This window comes from Monosiga brevicollis, genomic scaffold (genome assembly GCF_000002865.3).
Source record: "Monosiga brevicollis MX1 MONBRscaffold_16 genomic scaffold, whole genome shotgun sequence".
Taxonomy (NCBI): domain Eukaryota; class Choanoflagellata; order Craspedida; family Salpingoecidae; genus Monosiga; species Monosiga brevicollis.
Window position 1 is genome coordinate 166,155 of NW_001865053.1, and position 26,462 is coordinate 192,616.

Consider the following 26,462-nt stretch of genomic DNA (forward strand, 5'->3'; position numbering starts at 1 on the left):
TCGCCTGATCCATATTAAACCAGTCTATTTATTAAACTACATAATGTAAACTTATTCACACTTTTATTAATAATTTATCTCTATTTATTAACAATAGTGTGGGTTCTATTACACTTGTAAAATAAATAAAACAAAGGAATATTTTCTTGTAAAGTTAACGTTTTATTACAGTTTGAGGTTATTAAAGTGTGACGTGGGTTGCATTTCCTCAGCGACCGCCACGATGGCCAAGCATCATCCGGATCTGATTATGTGCCGCAAACAGCCTGGTGTTGGTACGTGTGACCTCTCGATATCGCTTGTGTGTGTGCGCGCGCGCGGTTGCCGTGAGGCCAAGGCCGGCTGCATGCCATGATTCGTGCCACTTGCTCCGGGGGGAAGGGGGGTTCAAATGCCTACCTTGTGTGTTACTTGTTGTCTGCTTTTTCTCGCGCCGCGTTCGTCGACGATGACGAGTGGGTGCTCTCAGTGAGTGCCGGTGCTGTTATTTGATACGTACTCATTCGGCCATTTTACCCTGCCCCCTGCATTTGCTGTCTCGAATCGGCCCTGCCATTTAGCCATTGGCCGACTTTGTGAAAAATGTAAGCTGGTCGCCAGCGCTTGCTTCGCTCGCTGCTTTGCAACACCAGGCGTGGCTGACCAGTGTCGTTCCCGTGATTGCACTACGCTCGATAGGTGATGGCAAGTGTGTCGTTTGTGATTCCTACGTGCGCCCTTCTACTCTTGTACGCATCTGTGACGAGTGCAACTACGGCTCGTACCAAGGTAGGATGTGCTTCGCATGCCATGTTCCAAACTCACGTACAGATTCGCCAAATCAATTGCTCACGCTGATGCTCGGTGCCTACCTGTGTGCTTGCTCGCTGCCTGGCCATCCTAGGTCGCTGCGTGATTTGTGGTGGACCAGGCGTGTCCGACGCCTACTACTGCAAGGAGTGCACCATCGAGGAGAAAGACGTATGTGCCTTTCCTATACACGTCCTCGTGCTTGTATGCGCTCGAAGCATGCCCCTCTCGCTGGCTGATGCACCCTGCCCGTCCACGGTTTCCAATAGCGCGATGGATGCCCGAAAATTGTGAATTTAGGTGCTGCTCGAACAGATCTCTTCTACGAGCGGAAAAAGTACGGCTTCAAGCCCAGATAGCTCTACGCCCCCCTCGACTGGCGACTACTGCTGCCGTGGCTCTCTGGCCCTGCCTTGCAACTTTTCTTCTGCTGGTGTTAGTGTAGTTGTTGCCATTGTTGTCTCTGCTTCGTTTTCCTGTCTCTCCTCGGTTGATTTGTATTTGTCTCAGTACAAGCGTGCGTGCGGGTTGGTGTTTTCGTTTGTTCTCTCTCTCTCTCTCTCTCTCTCTCTCTCTTTCTCTCTGTCTCTTACACTCTCTCCCTTGGACGCTTTTCTTCCGCCCCCACCTTGTGCTTTTCTTCAAGCTTGCTTTCCTTTTTCTTTCTTCTTGTTTCTTTACACGGATTGGCGGGCGAGGCATGCCTCGATGCTGGTTGTATTTTGGCTTTTTCCGGTCTTGCTGTGCAACATCGCTTGTTTCCTTGAGATCCGCGTCGCTGCCGTGTCTTCGCGTGAATCACGGGGTTTCAAAAGTCGCTCTCTCCCAGTTGCGAACGTTTTCAAACGATGGCTCCCATGAGAATTGATAATCAGACAAGCAGTCGCAAGGAATGCCACACAGACACGCAGCTGCGAGGCATGCCCGTCGCCTCCCCAGAAACGCCGCATGCGACTCCCCAGAACGTGCATCACACCAAGAAAAAGAAAAGAAAAAAAGTAAAGAGTACATTTACATAATACGTGCACAAGCTTGGGTCACACAAAGTTACACTACCGCGTAGACCTTGGAAACGTTCCCTCCCTCTCTCTCACACACACACTCTCTCTCTCTCTCTCTCTCTCTCTCGCTCTTGAATTTCGGGGTCTGAGCTCTGATCGCGGGGACCTCTGGCTGGAGCAGTGGACGGTGGTCACTTGCACCTGTGCGCGCGCGTGTGTGTGGATTGTGGCGAGTGTTGATAGATGCCTTTAGGCTGATATCGCGTCAGCATGTTCAGAGATTGTTGAGCGCGAGGCTCAAGCTCAACACCGCTGTGGGTATCCCCAGCCATGGCACGGCGGGATGTGCCTCCCGAGGGCCTGGCATTAAGTGGAGCTCAGGTCAATATCAACCGGAGTGCCGCCGTGCCCAAGCTGCCAGATATACATGCGCGGCCTGCCCAAACCTTGGCCCCCGCCCCTAAATCGGATCCCAGTGCCGCCGCTCCAGGGCAGACGCGCCATGACTCCAAATTGCGCGTCACCGATGAGACCGCGAGCCCCGAGGGCGGCCCTGCCCCCGTCGTGGCCGCAGCCGCCGCACTGTTTGCCAGGCCGGCGACGACCAAACCAGAGGTGGAGCGCATCATCTACAGTCGGGGCCGGACGCCCATGCCGGATCCCAAGGTGCTGGATGCCGTCCCCCCAACACCTACGCCTGAACCGCGCCTCGAGGAATTGAGTGTCAACCCATTTGCCCTGGCTGCGGAACGCCTACATGGCTTTGAAGACATTGCAGCTACACTACGTGCCTTTGAAGAGCTAGAGTGGGCCGAAGAGCCAGAGCTGGCTCCGCCAGAGTCGGAAATGCACCCACGTGTCAGTCACCCCGGATCAGCCGCCGCTCAGACCGAGACCACGGCCGACAAACCAAGTATTACGGAGAGCGATGACACTTCAGAAGCAGGGGCTAGCACTGCACAAAAAGGTGACGCGTCAGATCTTGAGCAATCCAATAGTCGGCGCTCCACTGCCTCGGGCCCAGCGAATGCATCCTTACCCACGGTCACCTTGGAGTCTGCCGCCCCAACGCCGTGGCCCGATGACCCTTCTCCTTCGCTGACCAGCACGGACGCTCAACAAACATTGCCGACGCGAGGCACAACGCTGTTAGATTCAAACTCGGGCTTTTTGCTTGTTGGCAACGCTCTCAGAGCACCCGATTCCTTTGCTCGGTAAGGCCGGCGCTCCGTCTATGAGAAGGCCTACCCTTGTAGGGTGCACCACGTAGCGACGCCTTCAGACCTTTGTACTTCGTCTTGTTTGGCTCATTACACTGGTCTTGCTGGGCAGTGCTTGGTCGGTGCCAAAGGGCAAGGAAGCAGACGCCTTGGCGCGCGCTTTTGCCGAGGCCGAACACAGTATTCACGAGGCTGCCCAGGTACGGCCTTGCTGCTTGCTTCAGCAAACTTCGAGCCCTACATCCCACACCCTGATTCGGTCAATTGCTCAATTGCTTTGCTTGATCCAAAACAGAATCCAAATGAGGCTCTGGCACGCGTTTGGAGTGCTGTTCCCAAAGCTCGACTGGAACGCTTGGCAGTCTCGGAGTGAGTTCACGACATTACATGCCTCTTTGGCTCTCGAAATGGGTCACACGGACTCATGCCAACAGATTTTACGGATTACACCTCATCTTTTGCTTGACATAGCCATGTGAGGGCTGCATCAGCCAAAACGCTGCTCCTGCGGCGGCGCCAGCCCGTACGCCTGCCCGTGAGCGCCCTTCCCAAACCCGATCCCGCCGCGACGGCAAAAGAAAATGAGCCGGTACCCACCCAGGTAGACTGCGAGAGAGTGCTCAGCTGCTTGTCCCAATCAGACGCACCTCCTTCTGCAGCGCGCGAGGCGCTCATCTCCGTCTACTTTAACCTTTACTCGTGTTCACACATGCATCAACTCTCTGACGGCAATCTAGACATCGACCTCAGTTCCAGCCACTGCATCAGCCACCAGGCGACAAGCATCGCTTGCCTCAGCCTCTTCAGTATGTCTTCTAGTTTGTGCTTGTGCTGTTGGCCGGCCTGCTGTGCCACCAGATCAATCTCACCAAATGTCTGAACATAGTCCACGGCCGCTTTTGCGCCACTCTACCCTCTGCTACTGCGGCCCGAGCGGGAAGAGCTTGTACCGACGCTTCCACAGCCGACCAACAAAGCAACTTTGGCAGAACTCCAGGCATCAACCCTTGCCCTTGATGCCCCCCCGCTGCCAGAGCAGGGCTCAAAGCCCCGTGATGCAGGTACAACTGCTTGTTTGTCATGCTTGGCAAAGCTTGGCACGCTGATTTCACACGCCGCGATGAGTGACTGTATCCACGTGGCTCGAAAACAACGCTTCTCACGCATCCTTGGCGGCCCCTCCTCCCTCTGCTCTTGACGGCAATGTGTTTTGTCTCGGGTCTACAGTTGCAGCTTTGGCGCGTGATGCGCATGCACGAGCGGCATCGTCTGGCGCTCAAGATGCGGCTGCATCCACTGGCTTGGCCAGTCGTGCCATGTCTGCTTTTGCACGCGAAATTCCAGACATGGAGGATGGCAACTCATTGGCCGCTTCTAGACCAGGCAGCGAGCTCTTGTCGCGCACCCATCGCATTTGGTCCACGCGCACCCGCCGTGAAGAACACGAACGTGAAGTCGAAGCTCAGCGCCAGGCCTATCTCGATCGCGTCAGTAAACCCATGGGCTTGGGATTTTGTGCGTTCTTTCCATGGACGTACTTTTGTTCCAGCTCACGCTCACTGATATCGGTTCTGGCACATAGACCAAGCGCTTTCGTGACCAGATCGAGCAATACGACCGTGATATGGCCTTGGTGGAAAAGCTACGCAAGCATCACGAGACGGACACGCTCGAATCTCTCGGTGTGACTGTTGCTTCGTCAAAATTCGACTCCTGCCTCCCAATTTACCAGGCCTGTCTACTCGCACACTCAACCGTGATACTACCACGCGTTGCTGTAGAGACACCAGAGCTGATTGAAGCGCTGGAACAAGCGCGTCTCCTTGTGGTCGAACGCCACGACACCACCGGAACCATGCCCAATGACATTGCCCGCGCTTTAGTTGAGCAAGGTGAGTTCTATCGGCCCTTTCGGTGATTTTAATGACTTCCTTCTGCTGAATAACGACATTGACCACCCAACTTGGCGTCCTCAACTGACATTGATTCTTTGACTTTCCTAGGCGAGATTGAACTGCGGATGGGTCGCTTACAGGCAGCTGTGCAAACGCTTAACGAGGCCATCAAGGTTCAGCCACGCCTCTGGCGCGCCCGATGGCAGGTGAGCAACGGCTCACCCGGCAAAGATGACAGGCCCAATTGCACCACATTGCCCATTGCCCATTGCCGTGTGCAAAACATCCGATCAGCCTTCTTCGCTTGAGTGACATCTGCCCCTCAAACTTCGGCTCAACCTGTGTCTTTTGATGTGGTGGCAAACTTAGAAACACTTGGCCCTCTTGGGCATGCGCGATGTGCACAATGCGATTATTGAAGCCGATCGCATCACCTTAAGCACCCAAGACTACGCTGCACACCGCAGCAAAGGCGACATCTATTTTGCACGGCACGATTACACGGGAGCAGCAACTGCCTACCAGGTCTGCTTTGCAACGCATCCTCGCACACGCCTAAAGCTGAGGGACACTGATGTCTAGCCTTCTGCCCTTGCTTTTCTTCCTCTTGTCTTCCCTCTTCAAAAACTTTGCAGCAAGCAACGCTGTACAACAACCAAGACACCACGGCACTCTTCAACAAGGCCCTATCAGAGGTTCGCGCCATTTCTGCTCTCGCCGAATAGCATCGCGCTGCCGTGCCCGTTGGCCACTCGCTGCTCACCAATCTGTCTTTCACGATTTCAATGTGTAGGACGCCCGTGATAATGCTGAACAGGCCACGTCAGACGTGCTCATGGTCTTACAAGTGGATGCAGGGCACGAGAAGGCTCGTTTGTACTTTGCCGACTTGAGCTATCGGCGCGGCAATTACGGCCAAGCTGTGCGCGCCTACACCGAGTTGCTCGAGGAACAACCCGATTCGGCTACTCTTTACATGGCCCGTGCCAAAGCCAACGTGGGCGCCAAGGCAGCTATCGAGGCTTTGCGGGACGTTGTGCAGTGCCTCCACCTTGACCCCAATTGTGCAGAAGCCTACTTTTATCGTGCCCTGATGCTTCTTGAGGCACGGCCGCGACAGGCCCTGAAGGACTTTAGTCTGACCTTGCTCTTAGATATGGGCACCGAGCTTACGACTCGTGCCTTGCTGCAGCGCGGCATCCTCTATGCCAAGCTCAACGAACACGTATGTCCTGCCCTGTCCATCTGCCGAGAAACCCGTTCCAATCTTCGTCGGCAACATTGTCTTTCTTACGCACTGGGCCGATACATTTCCTCGACGCCGCAGGTCCAAGCCATGTCAGATCTTTTTGCATGCTTGCGTGCCGAAGACTTACGGTGCCTGAGATCTGACATTGGCATCTCCAACCTGATGATTGATATCTATTGCCAAATTGGGCTCGTCTACCTCCGATCGCTCGGTATGCCATGAATGCTGTGTCCTCTCAACGGTATTGCTCCCCGCACATTGTTGTGATGGCTCTCACGACACGCCGCCTGGGCATACGCGTGAGCAGGCAAAATCGCAACGGCCATCAAATACTTTTCAAAGGCTATTTCTTTGCGCTCCGACTGCGAGGCCGCGCTCCTGGCGCGGGCCGAAGCCTTTGTCACCCTGCACAAGCTGATGCCACACGCTGCAACCAACAGCACCATGCTGCTGCGAGCCCAACGTGATCTCACCCGGCTCATGCATATTCGTCCTGAAGTCTTGCATTACCGCCTTAAAGCCGCACGCGTGTGCATGGACGCGGGCCGCGAAGAGGCTGCCACCAACCTGCTGCGGTCGGCCAAGGTCAACCTCAGCCTCAATCTCCTTACCGTTCAAGCTTACGTGCGTTTGTCTAGCCTTGAAGCCTCAAACTGTCCCGTGTGTCTTCGTTTTGCTGTCTCAGTCAACCAAAAGCCCCACCAACTCATGCACTCATCTCTAAATGTATGGATTGACGGCTCAACTTTGCAGATCTACTTGGGCTTGGAGCATGAAGTCGGCGACATGCTGTGTCAGCTGGTTTATCCCAAGAATGACAGTGCCACGGTAGGTTGACTTGTTCTTTTGGGCTTTGGGTGTCAGCTTTGGCCGTGTTGAAGCTCTGCTAGGAACCAGCTGCCCTCACCAATCTGGTTTTATTTTTAATTTTTTTTGCTTTTGCGCCATAGCTGGAAGTTCTTCACGTGCTTTTGGAAACTTCAGAGCTCGAAGCCCGGGTGCGTGCCTGCTCTTCAAGGCCTTTTTTTTTTTTTCGTTCCTTTCTTCCAGTACATACTTCTCTTCAAACACTCACCTTCTTGGAGTCGCGGTGCTTGGCAGCCGGCCCAGATGTATGGCGTGGCCTTGAGCAAAGCCACAATGGCCACGCGCATGTATCCGCAGACCGTGACACTCATTCAGCAGCTGATGAAGCATTTGCACCCAACCGAGGATTTGTGCTGTGACCTGGCTGCAGCCGCCCTCGAGTGCCACCGCACGGTGCTGGCTCAGATTGCTTGCGGGCAAGCCCTCGAAGCCAAGCCCGATTCGGCCCGCGCGCTCCGCCTGGTAAGTGACAGGCCGTGTCTCTTCCAGACGGTCCTTTCGGCTGTGAAGTCGTGCTGCACTTGAGCAGCCATGTTTGCTGAACGTTGACGTGCACTTTGGCAACTTGCTCACATTTAAGCTCCTCGCCTGGGACGCCACAGCGCGGGCTAGCAACGTTGCAACGTGAGGCACAGGACCGATCTGCGCTGCGTGACCTGATTCAATCTTACCAAATAAAGCCTGATTGGATGTGCAAGTTGGACATTGCGACGGCCCATGCAGCACTGCGGCAGTACAAAAAGGCAATTGCCTGTTGCACAGAGGTGAGTGCTTTGCATGTTGGCGCTCGAGTCATGAATCAAAGTACTTTCTCATGGCGCTTCTACCATTTTGAATCGATCGCTTTTCTTTGCAGGTCATTGACTCGCGGCGACGCGTTGCTCGAGCCTATTTGCTTCGGGCGTGTTTTCGCGTCGAACAGGGACAGCCGTCTGTGGCGCTACCGGACTTCCGGACCGCACTGCGACTTCAGCCGCAAAGTGTGCTGGTTCACTACAATTTTGGTTTGGCTTTGGCCCTGCTGAACGAGCAGGCCGAGGCCTTGAAGCTCTTTGAAACGGGCCTGGGATTGGTGCATGCCACCGTGGACAGTCCAAATGCACCCGCCAAGTCATTGCACGCCAGCCTTTTGCACAATGCTGCCGTCGTCAACTTCCACCTAGAAGAGTATGCCGCCGCGCTAGGTTGCTTCAAGCAACTCCTGGACTTGGTTCCGGAGCAAGCCTCGGACGTGGACACGCTCATCACCATGGCTCTGACCTGTTATCACATGTGCGTGACTGCTCTGCCAAAGCCTGCATACAAGGCCTCTGATACAAAGACGAAGCAAAGACGACTGGAGTGACCTGCCCTCTGTCCTTCCCCCTTCTTGCTGTGAATCTGGTTTTGCTGTTGCTTGGAATACTGGTCAAATTTAACATGAGGGTCTGCTGTTGTACTGCCTGCTGCCGTGTGACTTGCAGGCGTGACTTGGCAAGCGCGGTGCAACTGTTCTCGCGTGTGATCGACCTCAATCCTCGGGTATGATTCCGCGCTGCGCTCAGCTTGCTCGATTCCGACCCCCAGGCCTTGCCTATGGACAGCCTGATTGCCATACCACAAATGGCACCTCACCGCTTCATTGCAATGGCTCGATGCAGATGATGGTGGCATACCTGGGCCGGGCCAACGTACTTATGGATATTGATACGGAAGCTTGCTGGCTCTTGAGTCGCCGCGATTATGCGCGTGCCATTCACCTGGACCCTGAAGATCCAAGGCCGTACCTCAACTTGGGCATCGGGTAAGTCGGGACGCCGGCAAAAGTATTTGTCTGTTAGTACACCACGCAACCTGCGCCAGCAAAGAGTCATGATGGGATGTGGCGTGTGATGGCAGGCTCCAAGCTCGCGGGGAATTGGCGCAGGCGCACCAGGTGCTGACATCAGGGCTTCGGCACCATCCCACGCATGCGCGACTATTGGAGGCGCGTGCCGTGGTGAACCTTCAGGTTTGTTGTGGCGTCCGCCATCCTTGATTCACACGCCAATTGATGTTGGTACAGCTGGTCTGCGCTCACGCTCGATTTGGCGGCTGACTCACGTGGCACGCCATGCGTCGTGGCGGGACACCACAACAGGGTCTGCGTTTGCAGCAGGCCTATGGTGACGCATCTCTGTCCCTTCACCATGCCCCAAGTGCCACGACTTGCGTCACGCGGGCCGTGGTGGCCCAGTATCTGCAGCAGGTGGCCGTGGCCGTGGCTGACCTTCAATTGGCACTGAAGATTGACCCCGAATGCATATTGGCTCTCTACAACCTGGCCCTAATGTACGTGGCCAAGCGTCAGCTGACGCAGGCGGAGGATACCATCGCGCGCGCCATGGCCATCGATCGAAGTGCCGCCCAGCGTCGCTTGCGGCAACAAGCCGTCGATGATGAGCTTAGTGACGCCACTCTTTTGCCTCATCTTGATGGCCAGCTTTTCCTCGTCGCGGCACAAATTGCGGTGTGTCCCCTTTAGTGCTTCTGCGAACGCTGGCGAGCTTGTTGTCTGTTCTCGCTTCTCGCCCATGCAGCTCGAAACCCTCACCATCCTCTTGTCTCCTCGTTATAGCTACAACGCAAGGCATGGCAAAAGGCCGAGGAGCTGCTGTGCCAGGCTGAAACCTGCAAGAACCTCGATCCGGAGGATAAGACCATTCTCGTGGGCTGGAATCGGGCCTTGATGTTTTATCACCGAGACAATTTTGCCGCCGCCCACGCCGCCTTGCAACCGGTCCTTGCCCTCCGCCCTGACGATGATGGGGCAAAGATGCTGGCCGCCCTTATGCACGACTATGGCCAAGACTCTGCCCCGGTCGGCAGCAACGCCAAAAAGCAGCTCCGTCTGACAGCAGCAACCCTCCCCTCGGCGGCTCGGAAGTAAAGTGGTAGAAAAAATGCAAAAAAGTCCAAGAGTTGGATACTTGTGAGGGTTCCCACCACATCGGAATTATTCAAACTATAATTAACGATATCTTGAGCCTGAGGTAGATACCATTCCCCCTCGCCGCGGGACGGTTTGGAGGCTGACACAAAGCTTGACATGTAAAATTCATTGAATATTATTCTAAATTGACTGTGCTGCTCATTTGGTTAAGAATACAAGTTGAGACAGATGTTTTCCGTTCCGTTACAACGATAAAATTTAATTCACGACAACTTCACTCATGACGATTCTTCAGCGTGATTGGCGATCCCTCTTCCTGTCTGAAGGCTGGGATCTCGCTGGCCATAACCGTTTGATTGCCGGCCAGCATGGAGAAACACGCGTACAACTCACACCGAGTCCGATGGGCAACAATCGCAACAACTTCCCCCCAAGCTCCGTTTTGTTGAGGGTTGGAGGGTTGGGAGGGTTGGGAAGGTGGGGGGTTTTGATTCGGCTGTGACTGGAGACTGAGGCGTGGGGGGAGGAAACAAGAGCCGCAGACGCTGGAATGTCTGGGTTACACAACCACCATAGGGAGGTCCAAAGCAATACAAAACAAATTCACAGCTTTTCGCAAAACAACTTCATTTCGTCCTTGGGAATGTTCAACGAATCTCCATGTATTGCAAGTTCAAAATTTAGATCAGATATTGAAGGTGATTTGAGCTGAAGCAGTTAAGTGATTCGATTGTATTTCTCACACGACAGAAAGCGACAACATGGGGAAACATCCAAAGGCAAAATGCCACTCACGGCCAGCAGGACCGTACACATATTTCGGTGGCCACAACAAACTTCGAGAAGAGTTACTGGCTGGATCCTTGTGATCGATGCTTGTACTCCAATCTCAGATCTGATGAATGACACAAAGAGAAAAAAAATTCAAATTCTGTGGCGTTAATCCTCAGTTTTCGGACTGTTGTGTCCACCCACATTCGTCAGGTCGATATTGTCCTGATTGATGCAGCACAATAAGACATCGAATGAGTGCAAACAGACCTTTGGAGCAACAGTTTGTCCCACCCACGTTCACAAAAGCTCGACTTTCGAAGCGACACGTCCTCATGCAGATACATACTTGGGTTTTCAAGGAACCGCCGACGCTGCTGAGATGTCCAAATCCATTCACATGGGTCAAGACGTCATTGTACTGTCCGAGTCAGAACGCCAACAACCCATTAGGCACACAAGAACGCAAACAGCAGAATGACATGATCTACACATGCAAAGTGGCTTGAAAACATACTTGGATGGTCAAGTCGCCGCCGACAGTGCCGAGATTTCCGAATCCATCCACATTGGTCAAGTCGTCATTACCCTGTCCAAGTCAACGCCAACAACCCATTATGCACCCAAAAAAAAATGCAAAACATAAATCATGCTCATCCACAACCATACTGCGGCATAGAACTAATGCAGCAACATACTTGGATGCTCAAGTTGCCACCGACATTGCCAAGTTTTCCAAATCCATCCACATTGGTCAAGGCGTCATTGTCCTGTCCAAAATACACCAAAGGATGAGGCCGCCAAAATTGCTTATCCACCACAACCCAAACCCCCTTCCCTGTTCTGTGCTCTGCTCATTACCTAAACCATGACTAAGTCACGTGTTTGCGACACCGGGTGTCGGCATCGGTGCGGAACTTGGTATACCCGTCATCACCCGCGCCGATAAAATGCACAAGAATAAGGCGCATCGATACTCACATGAATCTTGAGGTCACCGCTCACGTTAATGAGCTTGTTAAAAACGTTCAGGTCATCTGCTGTCAGAGACGGACATGAAATCAGACTGATGTTGCCTAAAATATGCTTCACATTTGGAGGGACATTGTCCAACTCGCAGCCGACTGTGCCTGAGAACACCACCGGCATGTCCGTGGGAGCAGTCGTGATGCTGAGCTTCATCGTCTTTGGCTCTGACACGTGGGCCAAAAAGTGCTCGCGGTGCTCTTGTCCAACGTCAACACCGTCAATCAGAACTCGTGCCTCATTGTCGGTTAGAGAAGCATGAAGCCATAAATTCCCCTCCGCATCAGTCGTAATCGCGCCCTCCGCATCGGCCGTGATCATGACATTGCCATCAGTATGCACCATTGCTGGCCCCATCACCACAAGTAGACTGCACAAGGCGACCCAAGACAACATCATGGCAGTGGTGCGCGCATCAATTCACCGTCCACCAACATGAGAGAAAAAAAAAATGAGAAAGCTGCTTGCAAAGGTTGCTTGCAAAGGGAAGTTTACCCTTTGGCCACAATGCAGAACAGCGTCTTTGTTGCAACTTCAGCACTTTCTGCAGTTATGAATGCAGATGCAACGGTAGTAAATGAAGCGTTTATCCTCACTATCGTCGGCTTGCTGATGCTGTAATCCCATTTGTCAGCATAAATAATTTATCTGACATTTGATTTCAAATTTTTGTGAGGTTACACTTTATCACACTATGTATCATTCGTTTTGAGCTTTTGGCGGCAAATTCAAATTCGTGCATTTTCGTCCGTCTCTCTCTCTCGCGTCTCTGAACTTTGGGGGTGGTGCGCGGTGGCAGCCCTTGGTCTGTTCTGTCTTGCACATACTTTTGCATGAGCTGTGGCAGTTGGTGTGTTGAACTGGGATATACGCGATCTGGAAGAACGGTACCATGACCTTGAGTGGGGACGGCGCTCCGGTGGAGAGCCGCTTTCAGCATCTCCTTCAGCCCATCCGAGACATTGCCGACAACTGGAACATTGACATTGCCCGCGAGCTCGAGGAGTACCTGGGCGAGGTACGCACCTCCTGCAGGATTACCGTTTGCCTCTACATGCATTTGCGCAGGAATGTAGAGATATCGGGACGTACATGCGCGGGTATGGCCTCACCTTGGAGTTGGCGCGGCCCATGCCACGATTAGATTGAAAACCTCGAGTTTTGCTTCGAGGGGTCCAGCGAGACGTTCAACTTTGCCGAGGCCGCACTGGTCATCCAAGGCTCCGCATGTATTTACAGCAAGAAGGTTTGTAAAACATGAACTTGCCCTCCTCAGCGGAAGCATGATGGTGCTTACCCTTGCCTGGGACGCATAGGTTGAGTATCTTTACAATCTTGTGTATGAAACCCTGAACAAGCTTGCCGACAAGCGGTGCGTACAGGTTGCCCCCGTTTACACCCAGAGCTTGTGCACCTGAACGCGCTCTTGCAGTAGATCCATACCACACACACACACACACACACACACACACACACACACACACACACACACACACACACACACACACACATGATTAGCTTGACCTTACTTCCGAGACGACATCCTGGCTTCGATCTTCTCAATTTCAAACCGTTTGTCTTAGACGCGTGCAAGACAAGTCGTCTGTGGACGCGGATGGCAATGATGCCGATGCTGCCGAGCTCTTGCATGAGGACCATGTCGAGGTGCGTGGCCCGCTCAAAGCCAGTCAGCTCATCGTGTCAGATTGGCTCGTACTCATGCACGGCGCACGGAATCATGTAGTTTCTCAGTCTCGATGACCTGCCACAAGCCACCAACATCGATCTGCAGGATCACGAAGAGCAGGTAAGCTTGGCCGAGCGGGATGCGACTCTGCGACGTTGCTGCACCGTCCATTTGAGGCTTGCCTCATGCTTTTCGCGGGCTCTGATATGGAGCACAGCTGGAAGAAACCCAGGACTTGCAACGCATGCCCCTGTGTTTGATGCCCGTTACCTCGACTCCCTATGGCGAGGCGCCTCTCCTCGGGTATGCGGACCAGCGTCTTGCACGCGCACTCTATTCCAGATTACATGGCCTCGTACATGACCGCATGACCGCTCAACTTTGTCTGCCTGCTCTGCTCCCAACCCTTTTACCTGATGCACCAACAGCATGAAGGGTGATGTGATTGGCAATCGCAAAGACTTCAAGGTGCGTCCAATGCCAGTCTTGTCCTCGGCCCCGACTGTTTCTCAAGACCTTGGCATTTTCTGCTCTCCGCATATAGATGAACACCAGCATCCTGCACGACTCGGGTGCTCTGTTGCTGGGTGATGATGCCTCCCGCTACGTGGATCACTCCTTCATTCGTCCAACGACCAGTTTCGCAGGTTTGCTTCTATAAACCACTGCACCACTTGGCATCATGCACAGTGCTAGCTCAAAGTCAGCCAAGGTGCCAAAGCTTACTCTTTGTACTCTCCGTAGTCTCAGCCATTGCACCAACTTCATCCCGCCGTGTGAGCATGGGGGCTTTGTCAGATGACGGAGGCGCGGACGATCTTGCTGGTTTTGATAGTGCGTCCTCTTCGCCATGTCTTCGCAAAAAGGCTTGGTTGGCTCGTCTCGCCCCAGCCTGCAACCGTCTCTCAGCATTGTTTCTATTTTGTACGCCATTTTTGCAGTGCCATCGCCAGGCGGGGCTTCGCCAAGCGGTCTTGCTTCTCCGGGCGGGCCCCAGATTGGTCTCAGCACACCTCGTCTTGCTGCACGGTGCGTTCAAGCCTGAGCACCGATTCACTGTCACTTTTGACCCTTCCAAAACGCATGCGCTTACAACCGAACAATGGCTTCGACAGGCGAGAGGACGACCCCTGGGCAACCATGGATCCCCACGAGAACAATAACACCACGCCCAACCAACCGTACAAGCGTCTCACTTCACTCAAGGTCGGTGATTGGTTCAAATATTGGGCGATGGGCAAGGTGCGCCCCTTTCATTTTGGTTGTCGACGTGTGGCAGGTGCCGCGTGGCTATACTATTCGAGGCGAACACATTGCCAAGGACAAGAAAAGCAAGGCCTCAACCGTGCGCCCTCTGACTGCCTTTCTGCAACAACAACGTACGGCGTAATATCCTGCGCGGTTCAACCTGTCTTTTCAACTACGCATTGCATTCATTTGTTTTTCTCCTGGGGTGGCTAGGCGCCCGCCGTGAGCGTCGCCGTGGCACCGTGGCATTCATGCCGGCATTGAGCCAGCTGTGCCCCGATCGCTTGCGCGCCGAAGAGCAGCGACGTGCAGATGCAGCGCGTCAAGATCGCATCAATGCTCGCCGTACCCAACATACCATTGAAGAGCAGGTGTGAAATCGCGCGTCTGGCTTCTCGAATCATGCTTGACAAGCCCCCCCGCAAGAGCATGAGTTTAGAAACACACCATGAGTGACTGTTGTTAAAAGAATTGTCTCACTGATATCAACCCGGCATGTCGAATGCAGTGGGCCGTGCACGGCGTCCGCTACATGCCCGATACTCCGGAACTCTCACGCTGCGCTTTGGCCGAGATGCCCGATGCCGACGGCCCGGACATGGACGACTTTGATCACGACGATGGCTATGACGCTCCCGTGCCGGATGCACCCCAGGTACGCCAAGTCAATACAATGCAATTTGCTGTTTGGCCAGTGGCCACATGGTTCGATAAATACCAACCCCTCTCTCATCTTGGGGTTCCTTGGCAGCTCGAGTTTGAGCACGTGGAGCACGTGGGTCCCATCAACATCAGCTCGCAGAGTGACCAGCCCGCCTCCACTTCACTGGTGCAGCCAGCCTACGAAGACCTGGTTCAAGATTACATCGTACGTTGTTGATGGTGCCGCGTTTGAGCGTTGTCTTTAGTTGCTCACACATGTCGTGTGCCCACTCCCCACCTTCTTTAGCAAAAATTCATCGCCGAATCGGAAAAGTATCGCATCGAGACCGATTTGACGCGCCGGGTGGAAACTTGGAAGTCACGCATCCAGCCAGTCTTGGAGGAGGAGGTGAGCGGTGAATTGCACAAAGGCCCCTTGTAATACCGAGCGGCTCATGTCTGTGGGATGTGGTTTGGGCCTTGCCCTTAGGATCAACGCCCGGCCTTTGATATCCACGACTACGGTGCCAAGCTCATGACGCGTTTGCCCGAGAACAAGAAGAAAGGTACGCCGATGCAAGAAAATGACACGCGAGCCAAACTGTTGAACTTGGTGTGCCATTGGTTGCTCATTGGGACATGCCCTGCCAATGCTCTTGTTCCAATGGCCAGAAACATCATTCCCGGAGATTGCACCCAAAGAGTCCTTTCAGGTGGCGCGAGACTTTTTGGCCCTTCTGCAACTGGTACGTCCGTCTACTTGGCTGACTACAACTGGCGCGCGGAATAGCTTGGGGTGACAATGTGTTTGATGAAACGACTCACGCGGGGTTGTTTGCTTGCGTTGCTAGGCAAACAACGGCAACGTCGAGATTGTGCCTCCCAAGGAGGGCAAAGAATTTGGTGTCAAGCTCTTGCACCGGCAACAGGTGAATCAATGGCGTTTTGCTGAGCAAGCCTTGTTTAGTGTTTTCTGACAGCAGTTGGCCTGCTCTTCTGTCTTTAGATTCATCAAAATCTGTACGAGTACCGTGCACCTTCCCTCGAAGCCCACTAGCATGAAGCCCACGAGCATGTGCCTCGGCGTCATAATGAATGTTTGAATCTTGTTTCATGTTCAGCGTGCAAACCAGAGCCTGCGAGGACTTGTTGAACCCGGCTTTGGCGTGTGGCTTTGTAATGTGTCTGTATGTGTTGAATGTTGACTCGGAACAAGGTTGATAATGCGCTGTGTGCGTTGTGTGTGTGGCTCCAGCGCAGGCCTTGGTGCCCACAGAGATTGAGAAAGAGCGTCTTGTGAAGAAAACAAAATCAATGAATGTCAAACGACGCAAAGACAAGCAATGAGGGAAAGCGATTTTCTTGTGAGCATGGCTAGAGCAAAACACGGAAAGGGCGCGGCATGGGCGCCGAATCGAGCCCAAAGCTTTGTCACGCGCGGCGCACTTGATAAGCAGCCCTGCTCAGCAGGGATGCGTGGCAGCAGCGTGCAAACGTGCAAACGACAACAATTCTATCGTCCAACATGCTTCTCACTGGTTCTCTGTGGCCGAGTCGGTGGCGCGTTCAACATGCACATTGCCCAAGCCTACGGCGGCTTCCTTTTTCAAACGCACGGCCTACAAGGCACCAAGAGTTGAAAGAGACGATAAAACAAATGCCATGAGTCGCCGTGTTCTGGTCAAGTTCTCAATGCTCCACAATAAAGTCAGATCTAGTCTAGAGTAATCAGCTAGGCTCATTGGAAGAAAAAGAGCCAGTAGCAGACAAACGTGAAGAACAAGTGGTTGAGAGGCCAACCTTGGCATAGGGCGGGCTAATGGGTGTCTGTGTCGGGGCTTTCAGAACGGCTCCATCAGCCAAGGGGTACGTTTTGTCACTGTCAAAGCAGTTGAGGTCGCCACAGGCCAGGAATGGGACAATGGCCCGGTTGACGCCCACCAGCGCATTTTCGTATTTGTCTGCATGTGCCGTGGCGTACAAGGCACGGTGGGCGCGGGGGGAGGCAAGGCCAAGCGAAGAAAGCCGTGACATGTAGCAAATCAAGAAACAAAAATTAATAAAAACAAACAAGTCTCCTACCGTAGTCGTGGTCCAGAAGGGGGTTGGACATGTGTGGTGTGTAGCCCTCGGGGGGATTGTAGCCCACGCACACCACAAACGCCTCTGAAGAAAAGGAAAGCAGCGATGGGAGCGGCAGGTCCAAGGGAGCAGGCGAGACAAATGAAGAGCGAGTGAGTTCACTGTCACAGACGAACAAAGAGACTTGCGGTAGCTTGGAAAGCATGTTAGAGCGGGAGGGTGTATTGGGGCGGATGCATGTGAACCCCGACGAACCGATGGAAGAGTTGCGGCTTGAACGCGGCTTGCTGCAGGTCACGACATCAAAGAAGGTTTCAAGCTGGGCATAGAGCAACTGGACGTCACGGCCTCGGAAAATCTGCATGGGGACGCAGCGGCAACGAAGAGGTGAGAGCAGTAAGATGAGGGCGAGCAAGCCTGTCTGCGGCAACCTTTTGATCTTTGCCTCACCTTGGCGATGAAGGTGCCGCCACGCTTGAGCACATGGGTGGAGATGTTGAGAGCGGCAAGAATCAGCTGGGACTGCACATACTCGTCAATGTCGTGCAGACCTGTCACGTCGGGAGCGCCATCCGACACCTGGCGTGGGGCAAACACGGGAGTCAACGGGACATCAGAGGACAGAGCGGCTAAGACTGCCCAGACAAGTGCTTCCTTTGTTAGTATGCGAATCAAAAACAAATGGGCACAAACCACAAGATCAGCATAGCCGCCGTCAAAGTGCTGCACAATCTCTTGGGCCGTTGCTTCCTGCGTCATCAGGCATGGGGTCAACGCAGGGTCAATGGGCGCGTTGTGGACAGGCAGGCACATGGACGTGGAACACGGCAGGCATGCACACCTTGGTGATGTCGCCCTGCATCTGGATCACGCCAGGCAGAGGGGCCATGGCTTGCAAATCAACGGCCACAATCTTGACGCGGTCGTTCTCGGTGGGTCTGTGCACATGTGGCGAGCGCGTGAAATAAATATGCATGGACGGGCTGGGCTACACGTTGTCGAGCAATGTTGTTGACCCACCGCAGCTTTTGGCTCAGCACTTGCGACCAGGAGCCGGGGGCGGCGCAGAGGTCGACGACACGTTCAACATTGCGAAAGATGTCAAACTCTTCGTCCAGCTGGAGTAGCTTGAAGGCGCTACGCGCGCGGTAGCCCTGATCACAAGCACGCAGAGCAAAGTCGACGATCAGGTCTGGCCATTGTCAAAACGGGTGTGGACGTGGGCCTTGGGCTTGCTCGTCAAGCCGAACAGGCTTCGGCCGCATACCTCCTCCTTGGCCTGGCGGTAGTAAATGTCGCGCTTGTCCTTGCTGCCCCGACCCATGCTGTCAACAAGTGCCGCCAAGCCACACACGACGATCGCCATCAGTCAAGTTGCCCCCAATACCTTCCGCCGACAGGGACGGGCATATCACAGGCAAAAGCACCAGAGGGCATGCCTCTAGTCCCCCTCTCACCCAGCTAGACCACTGCAAACACATCACAAACGCCGACACCATCCATAGAGCATCCATAGATGGAGCAGCCATAGCGTAGGCATCGAGCACTCGAAGCAGCGCTGCCGTTTCAACACACACACACACACACAGACACACACACACAGACCTGCTGTTGTTCACGTGTGACCAGAAAAATCTGACAACTTCAATAGGAATGTCAGACAAATTGTGCGTGTGTGTGTGTGTGTGTGTGTGTGTGTGTGTGCTTTTGTCTTTTGTCTTTTGTCTTTTGTTGTTGCTTCTTGTGAGTATCAAGAGTGTTGAAGCAACTCTCTGCTTGAGGCTTTGGATTACCACAGCGCGTTTACCAGCACATCGGTCATCTCTCTGCTTTTGATGTTGTCCGCAGTCGCGCGCGTGTGTGTGTGTGTGTGTGTGTGTGTGTGTGAAGCAATTTCCAAACGCCGCGACACACACACACACAGCGAGGCGTCGACACGGACACGGACGCACACCATCACCATCAGTGATCGGACTGGAGCACATGATCTGCGTGTGCGTGCGCGCGTGTATGTGTGTATTGGGCCGGATTTCTGGTCGATTGGAGAGGTTGTTGGTACTGCCTGACCGCATTCCTAGCTGCCAAACTCGCCATTGAAGGTAAGCAGGCGTGCGTCAAGCGGGATAGGGATTGGAGGGTCGGCCAGTGGAGGTCGTATCTTGCTCTTGGATGGCGAGCCGGGTATCGACGGGGAGCTTTTGTCAAAGTGCCAGCAATGCGCCACGGTTGTTCTTCTTGGTGTAGCTCGTGTGCTCATATCCGATCCATTCCACCTCTCAGCTGTACGATCGATCAAGTCACAATGGGGCGTGCTCTTCCATCAGTCGGAGTGCTCTGCTCCATCATTCTGTTGGCCACCATTGTCTTTGGGGCCAGTGCCCAAGTCAATGAAACTACAGCAATGTCGACAACAAGCGAAGCGTCAACGACAGCAGCACCGACAACAACCACTCAAGCAACGACAACGACAACGACGACGACGACGCCTGAAACGACAGGCGACTCGACAACAAACGAAGCGTCAACGACAGCAGCACCTACAACAACCACTCAAGCAACGACAACGATGACGACGACGACGACGCCTGAAACGACAGGCGACTCGACCACAAACGAAGCGTCAACGACAGCAGCACCGACAACACCCACTCAAGCAACGACGACGACGGCGACGGCGCCTGAAACTACAGCGTCGACAACAAACGAAGCGTCAACGACATCAGCACCTACAACAACCACTCAAGCAACGACAACGATGACGACGACGACGACGCCTGAAACGACAGGCGACTCGACCACAAACGAAGCGTCAACGACAGCAGCACCGACAACACCCACTCAAGCAACGACGACGACGGCGACGACGACGACGCCTGAAACGACAGGCAACTCGACGGCAAACGCACCGGCAACGACAGCAGCACCGACAACACCCACTCAAGCAACGACGACGACGGCGACGACGACGACGCCTGAAACGACAGGCGACTCGACAACAAACGCACCGGCAACGACAGCAGCACCTACAACAACCACTCAAGCAACGACGACGACGACGATGACGACACCTGAAACGACAGCCAACTCGACGGCAAACGCATCGTCAACGACATCAGCAACAGCTTCAGCGACGACGGCCGTCGCAACAACAACAAACGCGACAGTGATAGACTCAACAACGACGACGACTGAAGTGACCACGCCTGGTTCACCAACGACGACGAAAGCCGCGACCACCACGACCACCACGACCGCAGCTGCTGTCACCATCCAATCGGGTGGGGGCGGACCCAGCACCAATGTGCCTTTGGTTGCAGGACTGACGGTGACCGCAGTGGTTCTAGCCGGAGTGCTGGTCATCTTCTTGAGGAAGCGGCGCTTTCGTGGCTCTGACAAGGTTTACCACACGCGACTCATCAATGCCAACTTTGATGAAGACTTTGGCCAGTATGATGAGGACCTGTAGTCTTTACGCTTTGGTGTTTTTCAACAGCGAGAGCCAAATTTCGTAGTCGTGACACTGCGTGTCTTCTTTCTTGTCTTGTGTTTTTGCCATCGAGTGAGTGCGTGGCTCCGTCATGTAAGCTGGTTTGGTGAAAATCATCTTCTTCATTCATGGGCACCATGCCTCATGGCAGGCGTTGAATTGAAAACTTGTTGCCTCTCGCGCACCGAAGCGCGCACCATCTCGACCACTAACATATTCGAGCCGAAATGTTTTAACGGCACCATGTCGAAGGGGAAAAAAAAAATCACATAGGTCGTTGCTCAACACAGCGGCCATGCTTGTGAGTGGGCGAGTGAGTGGATGATTGAGTGACTTTGTGTCTCGTGCCCTCGCATCCCAGGTGTATGCATCTGCCTCCAAGTGCCTGCTGCCTTCTGCGTGCGTGTGGGGCAAGCGTCTGCCACTTCTCGCCTTCATCACCCTCCATAAACAGAAATAATACAGGCGCTCAAGTTTTTTTATTTTTTTATTTTTATTTTTTGTTTGTTTTCATGTTTTTCATTTTTTTTTAAAAATCTTTCAAACGTCGAATTGGCATCATCCCACTGAACTGCATCGGCGTCGGAGGGGGGTCAGAGTACCACCGGATAGCATATTGTTATCGAGTGGAGGCTCGTGGGAATTGGTGGGGTGGTGTGGGGTGGTGTTGGGGGTTGATTTCATTCGCGACAGAGGGTGGGCGTGGGTGCAGACAACACCATGGCTCAGCATGGCGCTGGTGAGCTGGGGTCGGTCTGGGCCAGCGGCTGGTGGCACGGGTGGCGCATGCGCCTGATCAACACCACAGAGCACGTGCTTTCGCAACTCGTTGCGGCCATGTCTTTGCTTCGTACAGATGAGTTGGAGACGCTCATGTTGGACACTTACGAGGGAGATGTGATCCACGACTGGTGCTCGAGCCTCCTCCTCTCCGCCAGTGCCAGCCATGGGACGCGCGTGCCCGTCTCCATCACCGTCTTGCAGTACGCGGATCGGAGCGTGGCTCGCCGCGCAGCCTGTCTTCTATTTGCCTGTGGCTTGCCGTTTCGCTACCACAATGCCACATTTGTGTTTGCGCGCCATCACCACGACGCGATTAACCACCTGAGCGACCTAACCGCTCGCTTGGCCCTGAATCCTTCGGTCGAGCTGCAGGCGACGCTCATGCAGGAGCTCTGGCCGGACGTGTCAGGTTCAATGCAGCCGTTTCGATACGCTCAGCGCTGGTGCTTTACGATTCAACATCTGGCTCGCCATATTTGCGCAGCGCTGCGGAACGCGGACATGGGCCTTCGCCTCTTTATCCGCTACGCCCGAGCTGTGGCGGATCAATGCTTGAGCCACAGCGAACGCGGGCGGATTCTTTGGGATGCCAGCCTCCAGGCAGCTGCGAATGGCGCTTCCGATATGGCCGAGGATATCTTGCTCCTGCTCGTCCGCCGGACGCAAGGCCTGTCCATGTTTGCCGAGGCCCAGTTCGAAGGCCTCCAAGCCATCTACGAGCTGTTGGTCGTGGTATGTGGATGTAGCCTCTTGCCATCGCGGTTTGAGGTCCCCTCAGACCTCGCGTTTGTATGAATCCCAACCTCGCAATCGTTCTGGTATGTCATGCTCACGCCCGTGGCCCTTCCCGGTGCACCAACAGCTTGGCGCCGAGGCCCCGACCCTGGTCGCTGCAAGCACGCAACACAGGCTCGCCGAATGGTTGTGCAGCCTGGCCGGCACACTCAAAATCAACGCAGAGCAGCAAACCATCGAGCCGCAACATTTCACACAGTGCGCTCGCATGTTTGCTCTCACCTTTGCCGAGGCTCTTTTCAAATTTCGCGCCGTCATGGTGCAGCTGGGATCCTCGATCGAGTTTGGTCAGCACTTGGCTTGGCTTCTTGTCCACGAGGGCGGCACGCCCGACACTCGCAAATGGATCGATTTTGCGCTACGTGAAATTGCGCATGCGCAAATCGAGTTGGACGCCTTCGCCCGCAACGCTGAGGCTCCCAGTCTGGTGCGTGGTCTGCGCCAGTACATGGCCGACTGGCTTGCCCGTCAACCGGCTCTGGCCAAAGATGCGACTTTTGATGCCGCCTACTGCCTCATGTATCGCTTGCACGAGTTTCGCACCGAGGCTCATGATCGAGGCTTTGGAAGCAATGTCCGCGCCACAGCCGCCGAATTTGATCGCGCCGAGGACCCGTTGGACCAGCGCGAGCAGGTTGTGCGGCTCAATTGGCTCGATTCCCACGGATCGCCCCCGGTCGTCTGCATTGCCTCCAGCGGCACACCCCACAAACTAGAGCACGCCATAACGCTTGTTGAGCGCGGCGCCCCTTGGGTGACCACCCTTTCCTTTCCCGGTCCCATTTGCCACCGTGTGCAATCGGAGTTTTTACAAGAGCGCGAGCCACTCGTTTCGCAGTTGGCGTTGGCAGCTATTCGCATCTGCCGCTTCTCAGGCTCTGCTAATCTGAATCAACTCCTCAGCGCCCGCGAGGCCGTGATTAGCCAGCTGCGCAGCACGTTTGCAGCAGCACTGCAAGCGAGCGATGGCTACTTGGAACAGCTGGCCGCAAGCAGTACCTTTGACCTGGAGGCAATTGGTGTCGAGCCCGATGGTGAGTGCAGCGTGTGTCTCAGCCGCTTTGACGGTCGCGATGACGACGAGATTGAAGCTGGAACCACCATTGGTAATGAGAAAGACAACGAGTGCGACAACGACGACAATGACGAGGGGCCAGTGGCATCTGAAAACTCGCAGGTGGCGGAGCAGGAGCAGGAGCAGGAGCAAGAATCGCAACCGCAGCCGAGCGATGCCCCTTCCAATACAACAGGCACACATCGCGCAGCACAGCTCGTGGCTCGCCTGCCATGTTCCCACGCGTTTCACCTAGAGTGTGTCACAGGCTTTATGCGACTCAATCGCACGTGCTGTCCATTTTGTAATACACCCGTCAAGGCCGAGGCACCTCCGCTTCCCCCACGTCCTACAACCAGACATCATGCAGGGCCTGCCCTGATTCTCAATTGGCTCAACGAGTTGTGGGCGGACAACGCAGAACGCTCCGGCTGGCCCTGTGCTGACCAGATCGCCTTTTGCTATCGGGCGCTAGCCAACCTGGTGCGTGTGAGCAGCCCAGCTGATGTCGTTGTTTGGGCCACTTCTCGAGTTTTGGAGCTCACACTGCTGTCATGTTGCTATGCGCGCTTCTCCGCGTCTGTCGACTTAGAGTTACTCCATGCCTGCCTACGCAGTGCCCTTGCTTATGTACATTGGAGAAATGAAGCCGGCAGAGTTTGAGCGATTGGTGCATGACATGCGTCAAGCCCCGGTGCAAGTCCGCTACGCGGTTGCGTGCTGCTGTGGATCTTTTCTCGACTTGCTGCGCCTCTCAATGACGACCAAAGTCCTCTTTCGGTGCCTGGAGCTGGCTCTGGCCACGTGCAATCCGCCGTATCCAGTGCCGGAGAGCGTGACCACTTGTCTTGACTCCTTGGTGCAGAAAATTCTTTCGTTTCCGAATGAAGCGGGGCTACCGGCGCAGCTGCAGGCTAGTGTGGATGCGTTTAAAGCACGCCAGGCAGGTGATGGCTCCTCATAGCCACCACCTCCTCTGTTCTTTGGCTCGGCAAAGATATGCATTATAGATCTAATTAACATGTAACATGTATGCCAAATCATTTGGGCCTTGTGTCTTGAAACCTTCTCGTTTTTCTTCTTCCATTTTTTTTTTGGCTTGAATGCTCCGTGGTGTTTTTGACAACAGCGCTCGTGTGCAGGCAAAGGCTCATTTTAGAACTGGTGGAATATGACGGGCGTTTGCGACTGTCAGCACGCGAGATGTGATGGGATTGGGTTCGATGGTCGATTAAGGGAGGAGGTCTAGCAGGCAGCAAACCAAACGCTAGTTATGAACAAATTGTGAGATGCGTGGCATCGATGCGAGGGCTCTGCCCTGGGCACGCATTCAGCAATGGCCGTCCGACTCTGAAGATGGCCATCAAACACACAAATCGAGATTGACTCGAGTTGAAGCGAAGCTGCAAGCGTTGCTCAGACTATCAAATCACGAAAGGCACGGGCCAGCAAGCTGTCGGGGTAGCGAGCTACGGGCCGGGTCAGAAGTTGGTCGGTTGGAGGGCGCTGCAGGGGCACGTGAGCACCCAAGCGCAGGGCGCGGACAGGAGCATGCGCCACCGCTGGCTGACCATAGGTAACCCTGAACTGCTTCGTGGGCGTATGGGGCAGGTGGTGGGCCGCTGGGTCGAGTTTGTGCCGTGTTGAGCATTGCTGTAGCTGGTGCACGGGTTGGGTTTCTCGCTGTGTGTGGGTCGGGTGCACGTGGCTTGACTCTAGCAGGGGGTCGTCAAAGACGCTATCGTCGGCGCACATCGGGCTCTCGGGGGCGCTCCAAATGCCGCTGTCCATGGAGAGCGTGCGTTCTGCGTGGGGAGAACGGCACGCGGGCTCAGCTTCCTGATGCTGTAGGCATTGGCGCAGAGCGGCCATCTCGCGGTGGCAACTAGGGTTCAAGTTGAGCTGCAACATGGCATCAACGCAGGGGCTGATCTCTCTCCAGGTCAGGCCAGAGACGGCTTGGAGGGTCGGCGACCAAGCAGGTTTGATGTCCACGATCAGGCGAGCCGTCGTGATGGCAGCGGCTGCACGATGGGAGGGCAAAAAGGTGGCGACGTGGTTGGCCATGCTGGCCTCTTGTAGCACCTGGTCGGCTAAATCAAGAGTAAACGCCTCAACGTTGTGGACATTGTGCAAGGGCAAGCCAGCCAGGCAATCTTGGCTGGAGATGCTGAAGCGCGCATAGTAATCCAGAAAGTCGGACGGCGTGACCTAATAGACCGCCATGGCCACATTACACATGAGAGACCGCAAGTGTGCTGCCAGGTGACAACGCTGTAGCAAAGCGTACCGAGGTCAAGATCCAATCCACTCGCTCGAGGTAGGAGGCTTCAAAGGCTTTGAGATGGGCAGTGGGCACTACTGCACAGCCGGCGCGATGTAAATCATGGTGTGTCGGCACCACTTCCTCAGCCTCTTGACATTTGGCTGCGCAGAAAGAAGCAAAAGTGAGCGTGGTTGATGCCAGATCTCAGCCGCAGCGTGCAAACAAGACTCACCAGCCATCAAAAAAGCAGTCTGAACGGCCAGCTCGAGGTGGGACTCGTGCATGTGGAAGAGAAAGAGCATGCGATCAAAGTAGAAGATGGCGGCATCCCGGGTTAGGCGGTGGAAGCGAAAGGCGCGTGCGAGACGATGAATACGCTGGACACAGCGGGGTCGCAGGTCCGCGAGGGGCCCACAATATTGGGCCAGCTGCAACTGGCTCTCCTGCACGCGCATGTTCCGATGGACTTCGCTGGTGATGGCCTGCGCGTTGAGCGCGGCGAGCGCCGAGGTCGTCATTGTGAATGGTGTTGGCCGTGCGTGTGCGAGTCGGAAATAAAAGTTTGCTCGCCCCCAAGTCGACGAAGAGACGGCAAGCCCAGCCTGGTTGAAAAAGGGAATTTTAAAACAAGTGCTGGTGCCAATAAATCGAACAAAGTGCGCATCAAAGGCGCGACTCGCCAGATCGCA

At 54.5% G+C, this 26,462-nt stretch overlaps 8 protein-coding genes across 8 annotated transcripts; 5 read left to right on the forward strand and 3 right to left on the reverse strand.

Moving 5' to 3' along the window:
• The first annotated feature begins 211 nt into the window (after nucleotides 1-211).
• MONBRDRAFT_37730 (uncharacterized protein) lies at nucleotides 212-1,666 on the forward strand. Its single transcript, XM_001747223.1, has 5 exons — nucleotides 212-275; nucleotides 561-584; nucleotides 679-768; nucleotides 884-960; nucleotides 1,059-1,666. Exons 1-5 carry the CDS (start codon nucleotides 224-226, stop codon nucleotides 1,146-1,148), a joined length of 333 nt encoding a protein of 110 aa, XP_001747275.1. The 5' UTR covers nucleotides 212-223; the 3' UTR covers nucleotides 1,149-1,666.
• A 454-nt stretch (nucleotides 1,667-2,120) lies between these two features.
• MONBRDRAFT_9566 (uncharacterized protein) lies at nucleotides 2,121-9,929 on the forward strand (the record flags this gene model as incomplete). The annotated part of the gene is made up of 13 exons (XM_001747224.1): nucleotides 2,121-3,004; nucleotides 3,123-3,210; nucleotides 4,593-4,902; nucleotides 5,014-5,111; nucleotides 5,275-5,430; nucleotides 5,699-6,365; nucleotides 6,462-6,982; nucleotides 7,205-7,483; nucleotides 7,878-8,293; nucleotides 8,485-8,542; nucleotides 8,662-8,804; nucleotides 9,200-9,509; nucleotides 9,618-9,929. 13 exons carry the CDS (start codon nucleotides 2,121-2,123, stop codon nucleotides 9,927-9,929), a joined length of 4,242 nt encoding a protein of 1,413 aa, XP_001747276.1.
• Nucleotides 9,930-10,871: 942 nt separating this feature from the next.
• On the reverse strand, nucleotides 10,872-12,128 carry MONBRDRAFT_26850 (uncharacterized protein; the record flags this gene model as incomplete). Its single annotated transcript, XM_001747331.1, has 5 exons — nucleotides 10,872-10,928; nucleotides 11,053-11,124; nucleotides 11,221-11,292; nucleotides 11,402-11,473; nucleotides 11,685-12,128. The coding sequence occupies 5 exons, from the start codon at nucleotides 12,126-12,128 to the stop codon at nucleotides 10,872-10,874; spliced, it is 717 nt and encodes a 238-aa protein (XP_001747383.1).
• Nucleotides 12,129-12,621: 493 nt separating this feature from the next.
• On the forward strand, nucleotides 12,622-16,283 carry MONBRDRAFT_26851 (uncharacterized protein; the record flags this gene model as incomplete). The annotated part of the gene is made up of 18 exons (XM_001747225.1): nucleotides 12,622-12,747; nucleotides 12,874-12,975; nucleotides 13,046-13,101; nucleotides 13,313-13,394; nucleotides 13,474-13,536; nucleotides 13,634-13,719; nucleotides 13,845-13,884; nucleotides 13,961-14,063; nucleotides 14,358-14,445; nucleotides 14,532-14,658; nucleotides 14,696-14,795; nucleotides 14,878-15,035; nucleotides 15,173-15,319; nucleotides 15,416-15,532; nucleotides 15,614-15,715; nucleotides 15,797-15,872; nucleotides 15,979-16,052; nucleotides 16,158-16,283. 18 exons carry the CDS (start codon nucleotides 12,622-12,624, stop codon nucleotides 16,281-16,283), a joined length of 1,773 nt encoding a protein of 590 aa, XP_001747277.1.
• A 555-nt stretch (nucleotides 16,284-16,838) lies between these two features.
• MONBRDRAFT_26852 (uncharacterized protein) lies at nucleotides 16,839-18,712 on the reverse strand (the record flags this gene model as incomplete). Its single annotated transcript, XM_001747332.1, has 9 exons — nucleotides 16,839-16,925; nucleotides 17,107-17,267; nucleotides 17,389-17,472; nucleotides 17,644-17,746; nucleotides 17,839-17,967; nucleotides 18,082-18,138; nucleotides 18,230-18,326; nucleotides 18,409-18,542; nucleotides 18,656-18,712. 9 exons carry the CDS (start codon nucleotides 18,710-18,712, stop codon nucleotides 16,839-16,841), a joined length of 909 nt encoding a protein of 302 aa, XP_001747384.1.
• Nucleotides 18,713-19,291: 579 nt separating this feature from the next.
• On the forward strand, nucleotides 19,292-20,854 carry MONBRDRAFT_33103 (uncharacterized protein; the record flags this gene model as incomplete). Its single annotated transcript, XM_001747226.1, has 2 exons — nucleotides 19,292-19,487; nucleotides 19,669-20,854. The coding sequence occupies exon 2, from the start codon at nucleotides 19,691-19,693 to the stop codon at nucleotides 20,852-20,854; it is 1,164 nt and encodes a 387-aa protein (XP_001747278.1). The 5' UTR covers nucleotides 19,292-19,487; nucleotides 19,669-19,690.
• A 741-nt stretch (nucleotides 20,855-21,595) lies between these two features.
• On the forward strand, nucleotides 21,596-24,471 carry MONBRDRAFT_9571 (uncharacterized protein; the record flags this gene model as incomplete). Its single annotated transcript, XM_001747227.1, has 3 exons — nucleotides 21,596-22,390; nucleotides 22,521-23,990; nucleotides 24,100-24,471. 3 exons carry the CDS (start codon nucleotides 21,596-21,598, stop codon nucleotides 24,469-24,471), a joined length of 2,637 nt encoding a protein of 878 aa, XP_001747279.1.
• Nucleotides 24,472-24,923: 452 nt separating this feature from the next.
• MONBRDRAFT_9572 (uncharacterized protein) lies at nucleotides 24,924-26,291 on the reverse strand (the record flags this gene model as incomplete). Its single annotated transcript, XM_001747333.1, has 3 exons — nucleotides 24,924-25,718; nucleotides 25,798-25,934; nucleotides 26,006-26,291. The coding sequence occupies 3 exons, from the start codon at nucleotides 26,289-26,291 to the stop codon at nucleotides 24,924-24,926; spliced, it is 1,218 nt and encodes a 405-aa protein (XP_001747385.1).
• Nucleotides 26,292-26,462: the final 171 nt, after the last annotated feature.

What these genes read in the sequence shown, in the direction of transcription:
- MONBRDRAFT_37730 (XM_001747223.1), top strand. Translation starts at nt 224, where the DNA reads ATGGCCAAGCATCATCCGGATCTGATTATGTGCCGCAAACAGCCTGGT. An exon ending in TGGCCGACTTTGTGAAAAAT is followed by an intron (nt 585 to 678) that starts GTAAGCTGGTCG and finishes TACGCTCGATAG; the next exon opens with GTGATGGCAAGTGTGTCGTT. An exon ending in CAACTACGGCTCGTACCAAG is followed by an intron (nt 769 to 883) that starts GTAGGATGTGCT and finishes TGGCCATCCTAG; the next exon opens with GTCGCTGCGTGATTTGTGGT.